The sequence below is a fragment of the Paramormyrops kingsleyae genome, chromosome 8 (assembly GCF_048594095.1).
Source record: "Paramormyrops kingsleyae isolate MSU_618 chromosome 8, PKINGS_0.4, whole genome shotgun sequence".
Classification (NCBI taxonomy): domain Eukaryota; kingdom Metazoa; phylum Chordata; class Actinopteri; order Osteoglossiformes; family Mormyridae; genus Paramormyrops; species Paramormyrops kingsleyae.
The window spans coordinates 10,853,314-10,872,730 of NC_132804.1; the positions used below are offsets into that span (position 1 = coordinate 10,853,314).

At 48.3% G+C, this 19,417-nt stretch overlaps 1 protein-coding gene across 5 annotated transcripts in view; it reads left to right on the forward strand.

Annotated features, from left to right (window-relative positions):
- Window positions 1-19,417, forward strand: part of kaznb (kazrin, periplakin interacting protein b) — a 107,682-nt gene that overhangs the window by 69,824 nt on the left and 18,441 nt on the right. For 4 of the 5 annotated variants that reach the window (XM_072715178.1, XM_072715179.1, XM_072715180.1 and 1 more), the window contains one exon: window positions 14,033-14,137. In XM_072715178.1, coding sequence (XP_072571279.1) covers window positions 14,101-14,137 — 37 coding nt within the window. In that variant the 5' untranslated portion in view covers window positions 14,033-14,100. Of the gene's footprint in view, window positions 1-14,032; window positions 14,138-16,321; window positions 16,480-19,417 lie in introns of those variants that run through there. The other variant, XM_023837517.2, reaches the window with a different exon arrangement.

The following is a 19,417-nucleotide window of genomic DNA, read 5'->3' on the forward strand; positions in this document are numbered from 1 at the left end:
TCAGTCAGTCATACTCCGGTGAAGTCACCCAAGAAGCTGGCCCCCAAGGCCCCTGTGGTGCACGGGCTGTCTCCGTCCGCCCCACCCCCCACTTTGCCGTGAAGTTAATGAATGCTGCTGTCAGCCTTTCATACTAATTACAGAATGGTTTAAGGCCGCGGTGGAAATGAAGTGCGTCGTGAGAATAAAGCGTGGGTGTGGGTCTGACATTTCGGGACCAACCTTCTGGGGCTGTATCCTTTCCATAACAGTGCTCTCCGGTTCCCCGGTTCACTGGCTTGTGGGAGTTTTAAATGCCCGTTTAATTATAGCCCACTACCAATAGTGAATGTTTCCGTAGAATTACTGTGCCACTGTATTCGATATTGACTCACACAGGCACAAAATAAATGAGTATTTTACAAAGCCTCAGAAGTTATTTTTCAGGTAAGGACAAACGGTTTCCCATTTTGAATATCAGTTTGACGGTAGTTGGATTGTTCTTCCAGGTCATGTTTGTATACACTGTAAAAATTGATTTCTTCATTTGTGTGAAAGTTTTCTGCATAAATGCAGTTTGAGCAGGGGTGACATCTTTCTAGTCAGTTTATAGGCCAGTTTCCCAAGTTCAGTGTCTGGCTTATCTAATGAAAATCTTGTGGTGTTGTACCTTAAAAGCAGCAGAAGTCAGATTTTGTTTAAGTTGGTCCATCTCATTGCACTGCTGAGTTTCATGCAAGCCCAGTTGCGACGGAAAAGATCTCAAGATTCAGGATTCTTTTAATTGTCACATGCATATTTATACAGGTGCAACATCTCAATTTGTGAAGGTGGAGGTGTCCTACAATGCTCCTGGTGACAGAGATGCGAGATGCAGTGTTTCTCTCAGAGCCTGTGAGGTCTGGAGACTGTGGGCAGACTTTTAATGTCCTGTTCATTTGGACTCTGAGGCCAAGGCTTGCTCCTGAAAACAGCTGCTGAGAAACTGAAACTGAAGTTTTTAGATAAATGGTTGGGGAATGGATGGATGGATGCATGCTTCAGGGAATGGGGGTCTGTCATTACATTAAAACTGGGTAGATGTGTACACATGTAATTACCTGTCATAGATGAGATCATGGCTTTGCATGTGTCATGTGAATCGCAATCGTTACCTGAAAAGTTAATCTAAATAAATGTTTTCTGATAGGGCCGACCCTCAGTTACAAAAATGAACCCGATCCCTCCTACATAACCCTCCGCCCTTTTCCGTCACATTCTTCTCCTCCTAAACCATTATTGGCGTCTCCCTTTTCATATTTAACTCCTCCCATATTATGCAGCCCCACCCACTTATTCATTTGTCTCCAGCCACCTATGACACCAGGAATGCCTTTTCCACTGCAAAGTAAGGTATTTGGAGAATGAGAGACTGTGCGTTGGAGGTGGGGGGTGTTGAATTTAAGACAGGGAGGGAGTATGTGAGCTTGGAGGGGCTTATCTTGCGGCTTAGATGGAATTAGCCAGATAAAAGTGGCTCATTATCAAAGCTGTCCTCCCGTCAGTTTTCCTCTTTGCAGTTCTCACTTTCTGCCATAATTCTGCCTCCTGCTTCACTTCTCGGAGTCTGCGGGGCTCTTACAGCTGAATTGTGAGTAAGTCTTACTCTAGGCACTGGGCAGCCCACATAGCTCAGAGGACCACTGGGGCTGTGCAGTGACCTACTGTGGAAATCCAGGCGCTTCTAAAAGCAGAACTTTCGGTGCTCTGGTGCCTGTGCTTAATGAGTAATTATCTTGAGTTATTTTTATGGACAGGCTGAGCCTTCTGTGCCCTTTTTGACTGGATGTGTAATTATTTGTCTGGCGGATTATATTTTTATCATTTTATCTAAATTTTCACTCAGAAATTTAATATCTGGGGCTTGGCCTCACATAGCATCCATGTGACCCACAGGAGGCGGAGAGATGCTGATGTAAGCCGCTCTAACTGGCCCACAGACCCAAAAAGAGAAAATGGAGTCCGTATTAAGTGTGGTGCAGGATGTGATCGGGGGGCAGCTGGGTAACTATACCTGGTGGGGAGTAGAGCCCCCCCACGGCCCCTACCAAAGCATCTGCAGGCTGTTTATGAATTATTTTTTAAACCTTGTATTTTTCTGCTGTAATCATAATTTAGCAATGAGGTGTCATTCAGATCAGGGAGCTTGATTAGTGATTGGTTAACTTCTGCAGATGCTGTTTGAGATGTGCTTGCAATTTCTTGGTAGTTGCCTCATATCTGTAAATCAAATGTTCTGATTCTGTTCATTTTCTCTGGGAGGGAAATTAAGCTGTTATGAGACTCATGGGTTTCTGAGGAACCTCACTTTTTAACCGCCAGCACGACTGGCAAGCCTGCTTGATGTCTGTACTGACAGTCCTGCGGAGGTGAATGCCAACCAGAGGTGGGGATTTCAGGTCCAGACAGTACAAATCCAAGACCAAGATTTTGTTTCAACCAACCAGTTGAGTATAAAGAGTCACAGTCACAGAGTACTCAACTGGTTGGTTGAAACAAAATCTTGGTCTGGATTTGTACTCTCTGGACCTGAAATCTCCATCTCTGATGCCAGCTATGCCTAAGATCCATAAACTGCTGTCAGGAAAAAGTAACCGACTTCCAAGGAAAGACAAGAAGGCATTTTAGCCTGTTTTACCTTTTTACCTGTGGTTTGTAGTATTGTGGCTCCAAGGCAGGATGTAGCATGAGATGTGTTTAAACGACTGGCCTTATAAACAGTGAACATCAATTAGCATGCAGTTTAATAAGATACTGTAACGTATCTGTCCTCTTCACCTCCATCTGCGTTGCGTTATTCAGACTTGCCTTTTCTGGAGATGGTCGCTATGTGTAAACCAGGTACGCCTCATCTCAAACTGAGATCCCTGGAAACGCACATTAAAATAGACCAACTTTCACGCTGCATAAGGGAGTGTGTTGTCTCTACATGTTGCACACATTTCCATATTGTTGATACATCATTTGTGACTTGATGCCGCCTTATAGGACAGCAGGTCAGAAGGGTCTTCAAAGGTCTCCATTACTTCTTAGCAATAACATTGTGCAGAAAAGAGTAAATCATAAAAATGTACTATGCAGGTAGGGTGTCTATGACCTTCTCTGGGCAGTATTGTCTACAGTTTCTAATAATCTTTTGAGTTCCCCTCTGTCTGGTCATCTGAAATGACATCAGGCTCTTTCATCACACCACAAAGCATCCTGGGAAATCAGTCATGTCCACTGCAGTAGTTTCCACAACCATGTGACAGTATTTGTCCATTCATGCCAAGAAGTCTTCAAAGCAAGTGGACTCTCAGCCCTTCCCTCCAGAACACTGATGGTGCCCCTTGTCATCTTAAACAGCCCCCACGCCAACATTACACCTGCAAATTGGGCTCCTATGCTGGTCTCCACAGCAACACAACAACTTGTGCGCTGTCCATCTAACAGCCATTACAGGTACTATTCTATCTGCCAAAGAGGAAGCCAGAAACATGTGTATGAGGGACAATAACAGCTGGTTATTTCCTCTACCGTGGAAAGTCATTTTAAGTCTTCCACTGAGTATTTAGTCAACCGGAAATCACAGATAAATCCTTAATTGCATTAAAACACACTTAGTACCATTGTTTGCATGGAATAAATTCCCCAGGGTGCCAGTGTATACAAACAGCATAGTGAACACATATAGCATGTAAATGAACAAGCATGCCATGCATCAAAGTACGTTTTAGACTCAAAATTCATAAAAACAATACTATGTATGTAGGGAACAATACTGTTTCTTTGACAGTGAGAAGCTGGGATGTACCGTTTTTGAGTATGTGAGGAATAATGTCTGTGTGTATTAGTTATTGCCTTTGGAATGTTACCAGGCAGCGTGTGGCTCAGTGGGTTAAGCCTGTGTGCTTGTAATCAGAAGGTCGCTGGTTCAAACCCAGTCTCAGCACGTCTGTGGGTCCTTACGCAAGACCCTCAACCCCCAGCTCCCTGGGTGCTGCTACAGGTGGCTGCCCTTCGCGGACAGCTTACTCTACAAAGAACAAGATGAGGGAGGCATAAAAAGAGAATTTCCCCACAGGGATCAATAAAGTATCAATTATTATTATTATGTCCTTAGCTGCCTTATTTCTTATTTGGCTCATTTTTTTGTGTTGCCTGTGATGGTTTTACGTTTGGTTCCAAGCTGGACTAACATTATATTTACCTAACTGGACAGCTTTTGCTGGTCTCATCAAACTAAGCCTGGAATGTGCGATGTCACTCTCATTCAAAATGCCCAACCCCAGTTTGTTGAAACTGGAAGATCTCGCAGCCGCAACGAAAGAACGAAGCCTCTAAATGAGGAATCTGGCTCGGCACATGCAAAATAACAAGCAGACTTTCATGATGAAGTGAGATTTACCAGGACACCAGCTGCCTTGAGCTTCTGCTGGTCCTGCTGTGTGGAGCAGAGCCCAGGGTGGCTAGCATGCCGGCTAACGGGCAGCTTCAGGCACACGCTCGTTTGCTCGCTTGTTTTCAGTGAAACGTGGAGAGTTTCCGCGTCGAGGTCTCTGGTGAAATGTTTAGCTGGGTGAAGAAACGTGATCGAAATGGGAAAATAGGAGGTACTTAGGTGAAGAAGAATGGAACAGAGGTCAAGAGTGAAGCAGGGGACCAAAGAGAGGCTATGAGTTGTGTGTGAGAAGCGGGAACTTTATTTGGGGAAAATGGTTTTACTGCAGAGAGGAGTGAAATGAAAATGGATGTTGATTTCGGTGATGGAGAATGTCTGTGATACAAGGGCTGAATATTTGGTCTAGGTCCTGGCGAGAGAGAAGACAAGTGATGGTCAATGGAAGGACGTTGCACCCATATTGGAGATCCATGCCTTCCCCCAATCTTACAGGGTTTTAGGACTGACACCCTGCTGGTATTAGAGTCACGAGGACAGACCAGAACAGAACATGTCAGCATGCATACTTTGTCCGTAGCATTGGACAAGTGGATCAGATCAATGAAAATAACCCCCAGTTAGTCAAAGGCCTCCCCCCACCCTTAAAATCCACGTCAGATGTGCTACGTTTGAAACCAGGTGAGAAATGTGTGCAGCATAACAACTTTCTTCCTGGTGCTTCCAATGACAGCCCCAGCAGGAGGAAAAGGGGGCAAGTAACAACCAGTTCTTGAATGGCGACACTGTTGTGGGTGTGATTTGCACGATCCGACGCTTTCAGGAAATGTATGCTAATGCTATGCTAATCACCGACATGACTAACACCGGTTGTTGCTGTGGAGATCCGTTGCCGCCGTCCGGTATCCATTAGGGCTCCTCCGGCCTCGTTGGCGCCGTGTCTCTCGCCCTCTAATGTCAGCCACAGTAAATTAGCTCCGTGTCCTTTTTTTTTTTTTTGCTGGAGCCGTTTCTGGCCGTGGCAAGAGCGCGGTGACCATTCTGGCAGCTCCTCAAGCACAGCACATCTCGATCAACTGAAGAAAAATGGAAGCACTCGAATCTATTTTTCCTCATTCCTCTGGAGAAATGCTGGATGTCTCATTTCCACACTCAGAGTGTCTGTTTATGTCTGAGTCGCTTCGGCAAAATCTTCCATCAGAGGCAGAAGCCAGTACTATCAGAGCTCTATAAATGACACATATGTCTTTGGACAGATATATATGATTGGTCCAGGTCAAAAGGCTTACAATTTGGAGATATGTTCTCCAGCAACCTGCAGATGTATTTTATTTTTTTTTGTGAGATGCAGTTGAGTCTTTCTGCTTGATTTCTTCTGAGACAAACCTGAGAAATGTGGGTTGAGGTCACGACAGTTTTGCCACAATCCCATTTTTGTTTTTTTTTGTTTTTTCGAGAATAAAGGAGTGGGAACACCAGTTTCTCGTTTTCTGTGCTTAGACCAGATGATTTACTCCTGACCTGCAGGGTTGGTCAGATCCTCCTTTATAGACACTTCAAATGCTCTAGTTTCTACACATTTTTAATGCAGCCACTTCCCCTGGTGCCACGCTGAGTCCCCTCACCATGGCCGCAGACGATCGGTAGGCCCATATTGGGTCTCAGCCTGCATGGCCGCAGACGATCGGTAGGCCCATATTGGGTCTCAGCCCGCATGGCCGCAGACGATCGGTAGGCCCTTATTGGGTCTCAGCCCGCATGGCCGCAGACGAACAGTAGGCCCGTCTTGGGTCTCACCCCGCATGGCCGCAGACGATCGGTAGGCCCGTATTGGGTCTCAGCCCGCATGGCCGCCCGCAGACGATCGGTAGGCCCGTATTGAGTCTCAGCCCGCATGGCCGCCCGCAGACGATCGGTAGGCCCGTATTGGGTCTCACCCCGCATGGCCGCAGACGATCGGTAGGCCCGTATTGGGTCTCAGCCCGCATGGCCGCCCGCAGACGATCGGTAGGCCCGTATTGGGTCTCAGCCCGCATGGCCGCAGACGATCGGTAGGCCCGTATTGGGTCTCACCCCGCATGGCCGCAGACGATCGGTAGGCCCGTATTGGGTCTCAGCCCGCATGGCCGCAGACGATTGGTAGGCCCGTATTGGGTCTCACCCCGCATGGCCGCAGACGATCGGTAGGCCCGTATTGGGTCTCAGCCCGCATGGCCGCCCGCAGACGATCGGTAGGCCCGTATTGGGTCTCAGCCCGCATGGCCGCCCGCAGACGATCGGTAGGCCCGTATTGGATCACAGCCCGCATGGCCGCAGACGATCGGTAGGCCCGTATTGGGTCTCAGCCCACATGGCCGCCCGCAGACGATCGGTAGGCCCGTATTGGGTCACAGCCCGCATGGCCGCAGACGATTGGTAGGCCCGTATTGGGTCTCAGCCCGCTCTCTAGGCATGGTTTCCCACGAGCAGCTTCAGCGAGATCCTTATAGGTGTTACTGTTATTGTCCCATCATATTGACCTCACCGAGCAGGATGTGCCACAGCGCTGAATTTTTCCTGCTGCTGCAGCAAAGCTCATATCAATTTCTTTGGATTCCCTCGAGTTCTGAAGTGAAAAGTGAAAACAGCATTGTGAGTCCTGAGTGGTTTCCCCAAAGGTGCCGTCATCTCCAATCCTACCCCATCCCACCTGTAGACACCGAGATTCCTAACAGCCTGTGATCCCCCCTCTCCCCCAGGACAGATCGGCGTCCCAAGGCTGGGTGAGGCTTTGTCTGCGGTGACAGAGCCATCGTGCTGCATTACTGCGCTGGTACCAAACCAGGGGGAAGGTTTTTCTGTCTGTTATCATGACACTTTTGAGAAGAAACCAACTCTCCCTTTCAAGAACATCATATGTGGCAAAGAATTATTTCATGACTGATTTATGGAACATTTTCCAGAATCTCCCGCAGAATTGTCTTGCCCTAACAGCCAAATGGAAGCCGTCCTGTGCTTCTCAGGGACAGACTTTTCTTCACTTCATTCTGCTCTAAATTGCTTGCCGTTCCACAGATGTCTGCCAGCTCTCCTCTATGGTCAGCTCAGCTTAGGTACGGCTGGTTCCTGCCTGCTCCAGGCTTCATATTCATCTGAGGAAGGCACCTGCTCTTGGAGAATCATCTTGTTCATTACAGCCCAGTTTCATCCAAGGGCATGACAACTGTGCCGCCTGGTACCAGCTACCCTGTTGCTGTGGCCCCTCCCGAAGGCTCCCTCCCCCATATGCTGCTGCTGGGAACCTCTGGAGTCACCATCGCTTGCCCTGAAAGGAGCCGGATTCCGAGCAGGAGTTTCAGATCGATCTGGCAGCCTGAGGTTCCTGGAGACACCTCTCTGGCTGGTGGGGGCGAGCGGCCCTCTCTCTCAGAGCGAGGGATGAGAGAGACGCCTGTCGGCATGGCGACCTGGTACTGTCCTCCTCCGCCGCCCCGTTGACGCAGGGCTCTCCTGCTGCTGTGGTTCTGCCGGCTCACAGATGCAAGAATGTCTGAGACGTCGCTGTGGGTCCCTGGGAGCTTCCCATAAGCCTACACATTCTTACCAGCAGGGGGCATTGTAAGGCACAGGGCTGCAGTGTCCGGCTGTGCTGGGCTGCCCTACCTTGGTGAGACAGCCACGTCCCCAGAGCTGACCTCGGAGCTGCTGCTTCCTCACAGCTGGAGAAGCTCTTTTATCCTCTCCTGTCCCTCAGACTCACACCCCCCACAGAGACAGAGCCCCCCCGTTCAGACTCACATCTCACAGTCCCCCTTGTTCACATGTGTACTCTGTGCTTTTATTCATGCTGCCCCCCCACTGCTGTACCATCACCCCCCATTATCGCACCCCCTCCCACAGCCCCTGTATTGGGCCTCAAAGCTGCCACTTCAGCAACGGCGCCGTCGGTGGGAAATTCTTCTGTATCGCCTCTGATCTTCGTCTCAGTTCCATCACAGCAGATGCTGCCACCTTCCTGCCTCTTGGAGCTTCTCGCTCACATCCTGCTGGATGGATCTGATCCTGGGACTGATGCTGATCTCGCAGAGACCTGTAGCATGTGAGAGGAGACACAGTGGCCTGATTGCTGTTAAAGCTCGAGGTCCCCTATTGCCCAGCGTGTCCTGTGAATTTAGAGCCTGCTTAAGAGGAAGAAAAAGCACATCTTGTTCCAGCTCTGAGAAATGATGCACAACTAGGCCTAAAGATGTGCCACGAGCTGGGACAGAGCCTCAGGTGGCCAGCAGGTGTCATAATGCCACAATGTTGGTGGTGGTGATTACTCTTATTGACAGCTAGTGAGCAGAGCTTGTGAGAAACCAGAGGCCGGCACTTAGTGGGATTGACCTTGGAGAAGTTGCAGGAAGTCACCATTAACAGCTGCGCTAAAAACCTGTCCTAAACAGCAGGTCAGGCCATCTCCTCATACGCAACTCTCCGGACTGGTTCCTCGCGTGCAACACTCTCTGCGGCCGGACCGGCTCCTTACACCCGACTCTCCATTGTAGCTCCTTAGGCAAAACTCTTCTGTTATAACAGTATGATATCTTATGTATTCTTATGTGTCATTGTGTGAAACCCAGTCTACTGTTCTCTTCTGTGCTCTCATCTCTATTTAAAAAGGTTTTTATTCTAATTATGTGCTTAGCTGAAGATAAATTATTTTTATATACCTCCAGGTAACGTCGTTTGGCCCTCAGTGAATTCCGTCTGAAATTAAATTATCAAACCAGAGAAGTGGCGATGAATCAGTGTATTAACGTGCGTGAATCCAGTGTGTCTCATCTTGTTGGGCATTGGTCCTCCAGCCCGTGGACAGACGAGCCCCCCAAGCATGTGTCATCTCCTCTGAGTCTCCGAGAGACCCCCCCACGTGATCTCCTAAGTGTGGACTTTTGTCTTTATACGGTTCTTTTGTGAAAAATGCTTCACAATAACAGAGTTGAGGGGAAGGGAGCAGCCAACAGGAGAGACAGGAAGCTTTTGGAGTAGCAGAAGGTCCCTGTTCATAGGGGGTGTTTAAAGACAAACAGCAGGAGGCTTTGTAGGAACCTGAGCATGAAAGTGGGATGGAGAGAAAGCCGATCCTCGGGAATGTCTGTAGACTGTAGACGTTCATGCTCTGTGTTTGTGTCCTTGTTAGGTGAACGCAGACCTGAGATCTCCCGTGCTGCACAGCTGCCTTACTTCACATAAAAGCCTCTGCTTGTCCTCTCTGATTCTCCTTACTGCTCTTCTCCACCTCCCTGTCCTGTGCATAGAAAAGTCCAGCCGTGAACACGGAGGTGGCTCAGGCTGAAGGTCAAAGGGTAACAAACGAGTGATGGCAACAATTAACGCAATTCCGTTTATAATCTAGAATCTTGGAAGGTTGCCTGGTCACCCCAGTATATGCCTTTTTGTACCAGCCTCCTGCGTACGGCACGATTGAGGCAGCACAGCTCGCGAAATGCTGCTGGTCAGGGGGCTGCTGTAATTTCCATGGAAATTCCCCTTAATCGACTCTGTCCTCATTAGCAAGCCTTTCAGCCGGGCTATATAATGAAGACCCTGGTAATTAAATCTGCCCTCTTCGGCTGTTCAGAACGGCGATCACATTTGTATTATCATTTCCGACATGATTCTGGGCTCTTTATCTGTTATCATCCAGCAGTGGGGATCAGGGGAATCTGCCATTGCGGAGAAGGCGTTCCCTCCCCTTGTAGGATGAGTGTCTTTCCATCATGGCACCTTGTCCTTAAGGACAGCAGCTGAACTGCAGCCACGTTTCTCCAGTGTCTCTGTACAGCTCTGGACGCCTCTTATCCCAAGTGGTTGCATCAGTCCGGTGTTAGCTTGTCTCAGAGACAGCACTAGAACGTTATGAACTTGATTGCTTGTTCAGTGCAGTGGTGAAGGAGAGTCAGGTGACTCGTGTCTGTGATTAGTTCTGACTACACTCTACCTCTCTCCCTGATGATTTGATAGTGATTTATTTCGTGTACATTCTTGAGTATGGGTTTATACCCAGATTCCTCTCCTCTGTTTGTTCTTTCTGTTGTCTCATCTGCCAAAACGGCTTCTCGACTTTCACGCCGCTCAGCTTGTGCTATCGCTTAATTACAGCGCTGCCTCGGCCGCGTTCTGCGCCCTCCCTGAACATACTGCTCGCAGAGGGCAGCTTCTAGCTCTGTTCCCGGAAGCTTCCTACTGTACAACTCCTTTATAGGCCTTCTACAGGCCTGCCCTGCCCCTCTCAGAGGTTATCTTCATGAAAAAAGGAGTAATAATATTATGGAACCCCATGATTTTTACCCCACCTGTACAAAGGAGGGGCATGTTTGATTTAAGGCATAACTCAGGCAATTTCATTACCCAGAATGCCATTTCCTCTATGAGCCCACACTCTCATGTAGCCCTGACGTCCACCTGATGTTCATCTGGTGTTTTAAGTTTCGTCCCAATTCTTTTGTTAAGTGGATCTCCACTCCCAAACTAGGCCCCTTACCCCCAGGGCACATGCAGTGTGCCCTCTGATTAAAGCAGGAAGTGTTTGCTGAGGAGTGATGCCGTCTCCATGCTGTGCAAACCAGCCATACCCTGCTGCAGCTTCTTGGTGCCACAAAGATGTCACCATGTTGCTCTGTGTTGGTTTCTTCAGCTGTGTTTCAAAGTTGCGTTGGTAAGAATTTTCATCTTATCTCGCTGCCGGAAAGGATTACGATCAAATCCAGGAGGGGCAGTATTTCAGGACGGGTAATTTAGCTGTTTGGCTATGGTGTGGAGGAGTCGGTGGTGATGCTGCTTTGTTAGCCTAGCGCTGCTGCTGCCCGAGAACGAGAGGCCAGGGTTGAAGTTCTGCGCCGTCGTCTCTCACGTCGTGAGTCTCTCCCGGTCAAAGCAAGCAGCCAGACATTTGGGAATCAGAAACTCCTGTAGAGAGTGAGGCAGTGGAAAATTAATTGGAATGGCTTGGTTTTTAAGGCATGGTGTAGTGTAGTTCAAAGGCCGGGGACATCGCCGTAACGAACACGGTGAGCTGTCAGGCTGAAAAGCCTAACGAGGATTTTGCGTATATCTGCAAAGGCCTGCTGTCATGAGGGGATTGGTATTTTTACCTGCCGGATTCTTCATTTTGTTGTAAAATTCTTGTAAAATCATTGGGTTTGAAAGCTGGATCAGTGGCGACATGGTGCTGATGTGACGGGCTGGTTTCGGTGCCTCCTCCCAGGTACGGGGTCCCCCTGCTTCCAGAAAAGCTTGTGACATCATCCTGGCAGGGACATGTATTATAATCAGACAGGAGGAAGGGGGAGCTTGTGGGAGTTTTACTTACACAAAAATGTTTTGCGGGCAGAAGGAAAAAATCGATTGGTTCAGAGAGAGAACCAATCAGATTGTAGAGGAGGTGTGTCCAAGCAACTGGAAGAGGCAGGACCAAGACATCTGATTTGTTGGTCCTGTTTGTAAAACCTGAAGTAGCTCATAGTGTCCCTCCTGACATGGATTACGTGTTTGCCCTCCTTCAGAAGGTCTCAGCCCCTCCCTGGGTTAGAGCAGAATGAGCAGTCTGCCTGTCATTAGTGCTCATGAGTTGCTCTGAAGCGTCGGTAGCCAAGTGCCCAGGCTGGTCCTCTGACCTCTGACCTCCCTTCCCTTAAGCCTCCCCCTGTGCTTCCAGGTGCCTCATCAGCCTCTCAAACGTGAGGCAGGCAGCAGCTGAAATTTTCTCTATTGTTTGCCACCAAATGGTCTCCCACGCGCCCCGGTGAGGAGCAGGGGAGGCGTGGGAGGAAGGCGGAGGGGCTCCTCTCGGCACCTCAGGGAGGGCGGAGCGAGTCGGGTTTGGGAAAACGTCGCAGGTATTCATATTTCACGGCAAACAAACAATGGCAGCCCTTGTCATCGAGTCGTGCCGCATCGATGCGATTATTGATATGCTAGGTGGCCTTCTGCTGGCAGCCAAGCGGCGATCGGGCTTCCCTCTCCCCGAGAGATGACTGCCGGTGCGCTACGCTGTGCCGGGCCAGTGGCTCTCCAGTGCGAGCGTGACGGCGTTTCTCAGCAACCTGGACTCGCACGCTACGGGTGCTGCCCTCGCCTCGGCCATAACGAGGTCTGTGCACTGGCAGAATTCTCCGAAAATATATAAGCGATCTTTATTGTTATTATTAAAATACGGCAGCACACAAAGAGCACACAAAGAGCTCCTTGCGGAAGCCCTTTAATCCCATCCTGTCCGAGCACAGGGCACTTAATTCACACAATTAATTCAAACATTTATCAGAAAATTGAATGTCTGTGCTTAGCTGTCATCAGTGGGGGAGGGGCAGAAGGAGAAGGTAGGGGGGGGTGGTGGATGCCCACGAAGCAAACATCCGCAGACTATGGTGGTGACAAAGTGTGCAGTCATGCACTCGCTATTGACACACAAGTGTGTAGTAATTCAGATGGAGAGTGACCCTCACTGGATCCATCTCCAGGGTGCGGCTGTCACCCTCGATCTGCCTGCCCCCCCCCCCCCCCACCGACTCGTCTCGTCTCGTCATCCACGTTCGGTGAGGACGGCGCTCCCGTGAGCACCTGCCTGAGCGAAATCCGGGCCTCGGATTTCTCTCATCACCCGGCGGTGTGAAATCGTGCCTTTGCGCTTTGTCAGCAATGTCCCGACGAATGTGATATCCGTCCGCTGAGGCTCTAATGCGACTTTGGCGGGAACGCTTCCTTTTGTTATTGCGATGAGCTGGCATTTCGCCCGTGCCGTACTCCAACTTCACCTCCTGGGACTGGCTCCAGATCAGCGTGACCGTAACTCAATAAATACGGATTGGCGACGTCTGTATGCGTTGCGACCCAAGCCACTCCTGTGTTGAAAGGTAGCACCACCTAGCTGTCATGAAGAGAACTGCTACCATTTGATCTTCGCCTGTTTATGTTATGTTATGTTTGTTATGTTATTTTATGTAATAAATAAGTCATTGTAATACTTCTAAATTTCACTAGTCTGCATGGAATTTAGCAGCCCTATGGGTATTACAGACAGAAATCTGATGTTTTTCTGTATGTTTCATTGATTGTTTATTTATTGTTCATCCAGCAGTCACAATATGCATCAAACAAAACCACAAAGGAATATATGTAACAATATATACAATAAAATAATACGAGTACATAATAAAAAACATAAATAAGAAATACATAATGAAAAATTTAATAACCACTGGGCAGGTTGAAGCACTCCTGTGTGATGCCTACCCTTTCACAAGTCTATCATCAAGTCAATATTATGAAACACAACTGATAGACATACTTACCCAGAAGATGATAAATAAAGAATAAAAACAAATCTGCGATGCAAAATAAAATCCATGTAATCCTTCCATTTTCACCTCATATTTTACAGTTTCATTTAATGCATTACTCTGCAGCTTTATATAATTACAAACTATCCCTTTTAAAGTATATTTTAATAGATGTACATAGTTTCAGATTTTCTTTAAGGCTATTTCTGTTTGCTCCCCTCGATGCTTTTTTGTCAGTAGTTTCTTGTCAGGTACTGAGAAAGGATGGGTGTAAACATGTTTTTACTGCGGTGTCCATTTTTCTGTGCATTATAGTAATACTGTGTTTTTTTTAAAGGTTTGTCTGGGAATTTTAGGCAGAAGACAGTGACGGAATTATGTTTCCAGAACGACCGATCAAGTCTGATGGATTTCAGTAACCCAGACACCTCCGTGGATAGAGGTATGGATGATGGAAATCAAATGAGATCATAAAGGTTTGTGTTGTGTTTGAGCCTGAAATGGTTCATACTACACAAACTACACAATTTTACACTACACTACACCACACTATACTATGCCGTACTGTACTTCACTGTACTGTACTATACTATACCATGCTAAATTACTACACACTACACTATAACATACTACACTGTACTACACTACATTACACTATACTTTGCCATGCTATACTATTATGCAATACACTATACTATACTACACTGCACTGCACTATACTATACTGGATTCAAGCCATTTACAGAGTACCACGGCTGTTTGTTATGCAGATTATCAGATTAGTTTGTACTATAGTGTGGAAGAGAGAAAGGAAACACACATGTGAGGTAAGCAGGAGAGAGAGAAAGTAGAGAGGAAAGAGGGCAGAGGAAGGGAGAAAGAGGTATGAGTGTGAAAAGGGGGGATAACGAGAAGACAGAGGGGACAGAGTGGAGAGGAAAAGCGCCTCTATGCTGGTCTCAGACCATGTCTGTGACTCATCCAGTCAAAAGGATGCATAGAGCCAAAGTCACAGAGAGTCACAGACTCTCCAGGGAGTCGGTGGCTGACTGTGGATTGAGCCAGACTCCCACATGGTTCTGATGTGGCTGCACTTTGGCAGCTCGGTAAGGCTTACACGATAAACCAGTTAACATTGACATTAAAGAGCCCTTTCTGTACATCATTCTGTCAGAGAGTGTGCCCACCATAGCTTCCTGGAGGGGGAGCTGTTGAGACGGGGCCAAAAGATTTGAAGGCGCATGACATAGTGAAGTGAAAAGTACCACTGATGAGGCTTGTAAAAATTAAACCAATTTGGGGGTGATATAGGGACATATGAACAGGAGCGATCCAATATTAAAATATGTAAAAAGAATATAGGTACAAACAAACTGAAAGATGAAGGGAACTGGGACAGAGGAGAGGCAATCGGCCGTCTTCTGCCACAGGCTCCCGTAGTCTGGGCAGTGGTGTTTAAGTGACTGCCCTACCTGACATCGATCCCTCACAGCACCGAGTCGTCCCTGGGAACGCATCGATCGCGAGCTGTGGGTGTGTCGGGGGTCCGTCAGTGCCCCACCATGCGGGGGGGAGGTCCAGCTGATCAGCACCGAGAGCAGCAGACAGGAGCTGTGGAGCCTGCTTTATGTGATGGGGGAGGAGGGGCGATCGGTCCGAATGCACCAGTGAGAGGGCAGATTGACAGCAGCCATTGCCTGCCCTGCTAAACTCCGCCGTGCTCCACATGGCAAGGAGAACCAGCAGAGGAGCCACAGGTTATGGAGACGCAAGCGGGCTGCGGGTGCGGGTGCGGGGGACAATCGGCTACATTTACTGTCATTAAGTGCAATTTAGACACATTGGAATATGGGCCTTTGATGGATGTAAACAGGTGAACAGTGAGGAGGTGAGGAAAAGCTGTTTGCTGTGTGACAGGCCCTGTGAGTGCTGTATGTGACTCTGCAGAGTCTGATTGGCCCTATGAGTGCTGTATGTGACTCTGCAGAGTCTGATTGGCCCTATGAGTGCTGTATGTGACTCTGCAGAGTCTGATTGGCCCTGTGAGTGCTGTATGTGACTCTGCAGAGTCTGATTGGCCCTATGAGTGCTGTATGTGACTCTGCAGAGTCTGATTGGCCCTGTGAGCGCTGTATGTGACTTTGCAGAGTCTGATTGGCCCTGTGAGCGCTGTATGTGACTCTGCAGAGTCTGATTGGCCCTGTGAGCGCTGTATGTGACTCTGCAGAGTCTGATTGGCCCTATGAGTGCTGTATGTGACTCCGCAGAGTCTGATTGGCCCTGTGAGTGTTGTGTGTGACTGCAGAGTCTGATTGGCCCTGTGAGTGCTGTATGTGACTCTGCAGAGTCTGATTGGCCCTGTGAGTGCTGTCTGTGAGTCTGCAGAGTCTGACGGGCTCTGTGTGCGCTGTTCGTGGATCTGCCTGCATGTTTTTGTGCATTCGTGTTTCCTTGGGGGCAAATATGTGTCTCTTTGCAATTGGCGACTCCAGTTGGCCACACCCCCTGAGAAAGGTTGTTGGCAATGTGGGTGGGGTGGGATGGAAGAATTCCAGAGAGTCTTGGAGGAGTGTCACAAACCGGTACGGCAGGAGAGAGCGAGCGAGCGAGCGAGCGAGAGAGGCTGGCTCAGGTGTGCGTGTGGCTGGCCTGGGAGGAGCTCGGTGAAGGGAGGCAGCCAGTGGCAGAGTCACGCCTGTGCATGTGCCTAATGTGTGTGAAGCCGCCACAGACAGATTCACGTTGAGCGAACCATGAAGTCGGATGGAGAGGAGGGCCACTCCAGTGAGTACGGGGATGACTTTTAATATCTGTGGCTATTTACTCATGTCAGAGATACCAAGGGGGGCATGTCAGTACGTCTCTGAGAGTGTTTGGGGCCACCTGTTAGCTTCAGTCCTGTTAATACAGGAATTCAGAGTAGAGGCTGAAAAACACGCAGACACACACAGGTACAAAGTGTGTCCCTGACAGGCTCCTGGGACCGGCTGTTTCAGCCTCCAAGGCAGAATTGCTGCTGCTCTCGTGTTTCAGGGCTGTGAAAGAATGAACGAGTGTAGCTGGTTAGAGAGAATGCAGAGGAGATGCGGTGACTAGCTGCTTATCGCCGAGGTGAGACACCGACGGCTGCAAAAGTGACATAAAACAATGAAGATTCAAGATTCCTTTATTTACACTCTGAGGACTGTGCATAAATTGAAGGTGTAGAAGGTATATGGTGTGCATGTTTAAGTAGTAGTGTACCTTACTATAATCATAAACCAATAGATAGCTTTACTGGCCCACTGAGCTGCCAATCAATCACAGCCTACGGCTGATTGGTTCATCTCACTGATAGTTTCAAGAAGCGCGTGATTCAGTCATGTTGCCCACACCTTTGGTTCTTGCCCGGCATGTTACCTGTTGAGAGCTGTTGGCCCGACTTCTGGAGGGCTGATCCGCCTCAACAGCCCGTTCTGTTCCTTAGTGCCCGTGCTGTAGGTTTGTGCTTCTTGCTGTGCTATTCTTGGGTAATAAATATGCTTGAATTTGTGAGGGTCCTCTAGGCGGCCAGCCCAGAGAAACCAGGCTTGGGTGATTGTGGTTTCACTTTGCGTACCGCTATTAACCTGAGAATGAGCGGTCACATCGTCGTTATTCCTGGCCTGACATTTCTGACTGCCTCTGCAACACAAGCAAAAAATAAAAAATAATAAATAAGATTGAATCACCAGGCAAAACAACCAGAGAGGTTTCTGCCTGGAGGATTTTGTTCCAGCTCTGTGAGCAGTCAGGTTGCTGGACCTCGGGGGTCACGTGGATCGTTTTAAACTGTAAGCAGGTTTGCTTTCAGAAATCAAATCCTATTTTGCCATTAAATATTTTAGTCGTTAAGCTTGGGCCGGGCTAAAAACGCACAGTATCGATCGGGGGGAGTCTTGGTGTAATTTCTTGTCTGGATAAAGCTGCGTTTTATCGTTAAATTTTATCCCGCTATTATACATCAGAACAATCTCCTCAAAAGTTTGTAGTTTTATGTTCAAATTACTTTGAACATTGTCAGAGACTTGCTGTGCCTTGACGGCGGAAACGGCAGCAGAGACCACAGGGGAGAATCCCACAACGCCAGACAATATCTGGATTCATACCATGGCAAACATCTCAGTCTGTCTCTGAGCTGGCCTGGCCGTCGGCACACGTCACTGATCTGTATATTCAGAGTGATTATTTTTGGGATGAAGGGAGTCTGCATTTCCGCCCTCATGCCTCAGCGCGACAGGGTGATATGGAGGGAGATCCACTTCAGAGGGCGGACAGGATGATGACTCAGCGCTCAAGAGTTCACAGCCCTAGAGAGGATGGCATGGTGGACGTGTCATTATACACACAGTACTTTACAAATGGATACCAACAGATTTTTGTTGGGGGGGGGGAATGATATACTGCAAGCCTGTTATTGAGATTCCTTCAGCAGATTCACATTTTGTCGTTTTGGAGAGCTTGAGGGTAACGTTTCTTATTGGCATCCAAACGGCGGTACAATATTTACTCGCTGTATTTCAACTGCCTGCTCCCTTTGGCAGCAAGCGTCCGGTGTATCAGTGCATGTTTCTTGAGCGTTAAAAATACATTTTCCTGTTCGGTGGAAGCATGCCTGCACGTGTGACAGAATGGGAGTGACGCTGATTTATGGCTGCAGCTATTCCTTGTTTATTGTGTTTGGAATTACGTAATGTGTAATGTGTGTCTGTGCTTCACTGTGTTTGGTACAATGTCCTAAGTATCTCTAGTTCACTGCATTTGCTATTACCTACTGTCAGTAGTTTGCAGTGTGTGGTATTACATGCTGTCAGTAGTTCATAGTGTGGGGTATTACATGCTGTCAGTAGTTTGCAGTGTGTGGTATTACATGCTGTCAGTAGTTTGCAGTGTGTGGTATTACATGCTGTCAGTAGTTCGCAGTGTGTGGTATTACATGCTGTCAGTAGTTTGCAGTGTGTGGTATTACATGCTGTCAGTAGTTCGCAGTGTGTGGTATTACATGCTGTCAGTAGTTCGCAGTGTGTGGTATTACGTACTGTGCTTGTAGCTGACAGTGTTTGGTATTATAAATTGTGTATGTAGTTCATAGTGTTTGGTATTACGTGCCGCGTCTATAGTTGGCAGTGTTTGGTATTACATACTGTGTGTCCATTTTCAGCTGTGCTCTCTCTTTAACCACCAGACTGCAGAGGTTAAAGAGAATGTAAAAGTGTCAGTTGCTTTTCCTGTTTGTCCCTGTAGTGTTCTGGCTCATCTCCTCCTTTGCTGTTGCTGTTGAACTCCAGTGGCTTCCCACACGCTCCCATCCTTCTAGGTCACCTGCATAGAGCTGTACACCCAGCAAAGCCTCATTCCCGAGAAAAAGGTTCCGTGCCACTTCTGGGGTTCAGCAGGTTTGATGTGATTCCCGTAAGGTGTCTGTCATCTGTGTGTCACATACAGCTTTTCCACCCTGGCGAGTACATCGGTGGGGCTGTGGTGCCCATCAGAGCTGTGGAGGATGCTCATGATTCCCTACAGTCACTGACCCAGTTGTCAGACCACAGCTGAGCTGGCCACCGGGTAATTGAGCTGAAGAATTACTTCACTCTGCCGCGGATAATTGTTTTTGTGTAACATGATGGGCCATCTTAAGCGATTTGTTCTGATCACAGTTTAGGGTACTATATCAAGGAAGGACAACAGTCTGCGTACACATCCA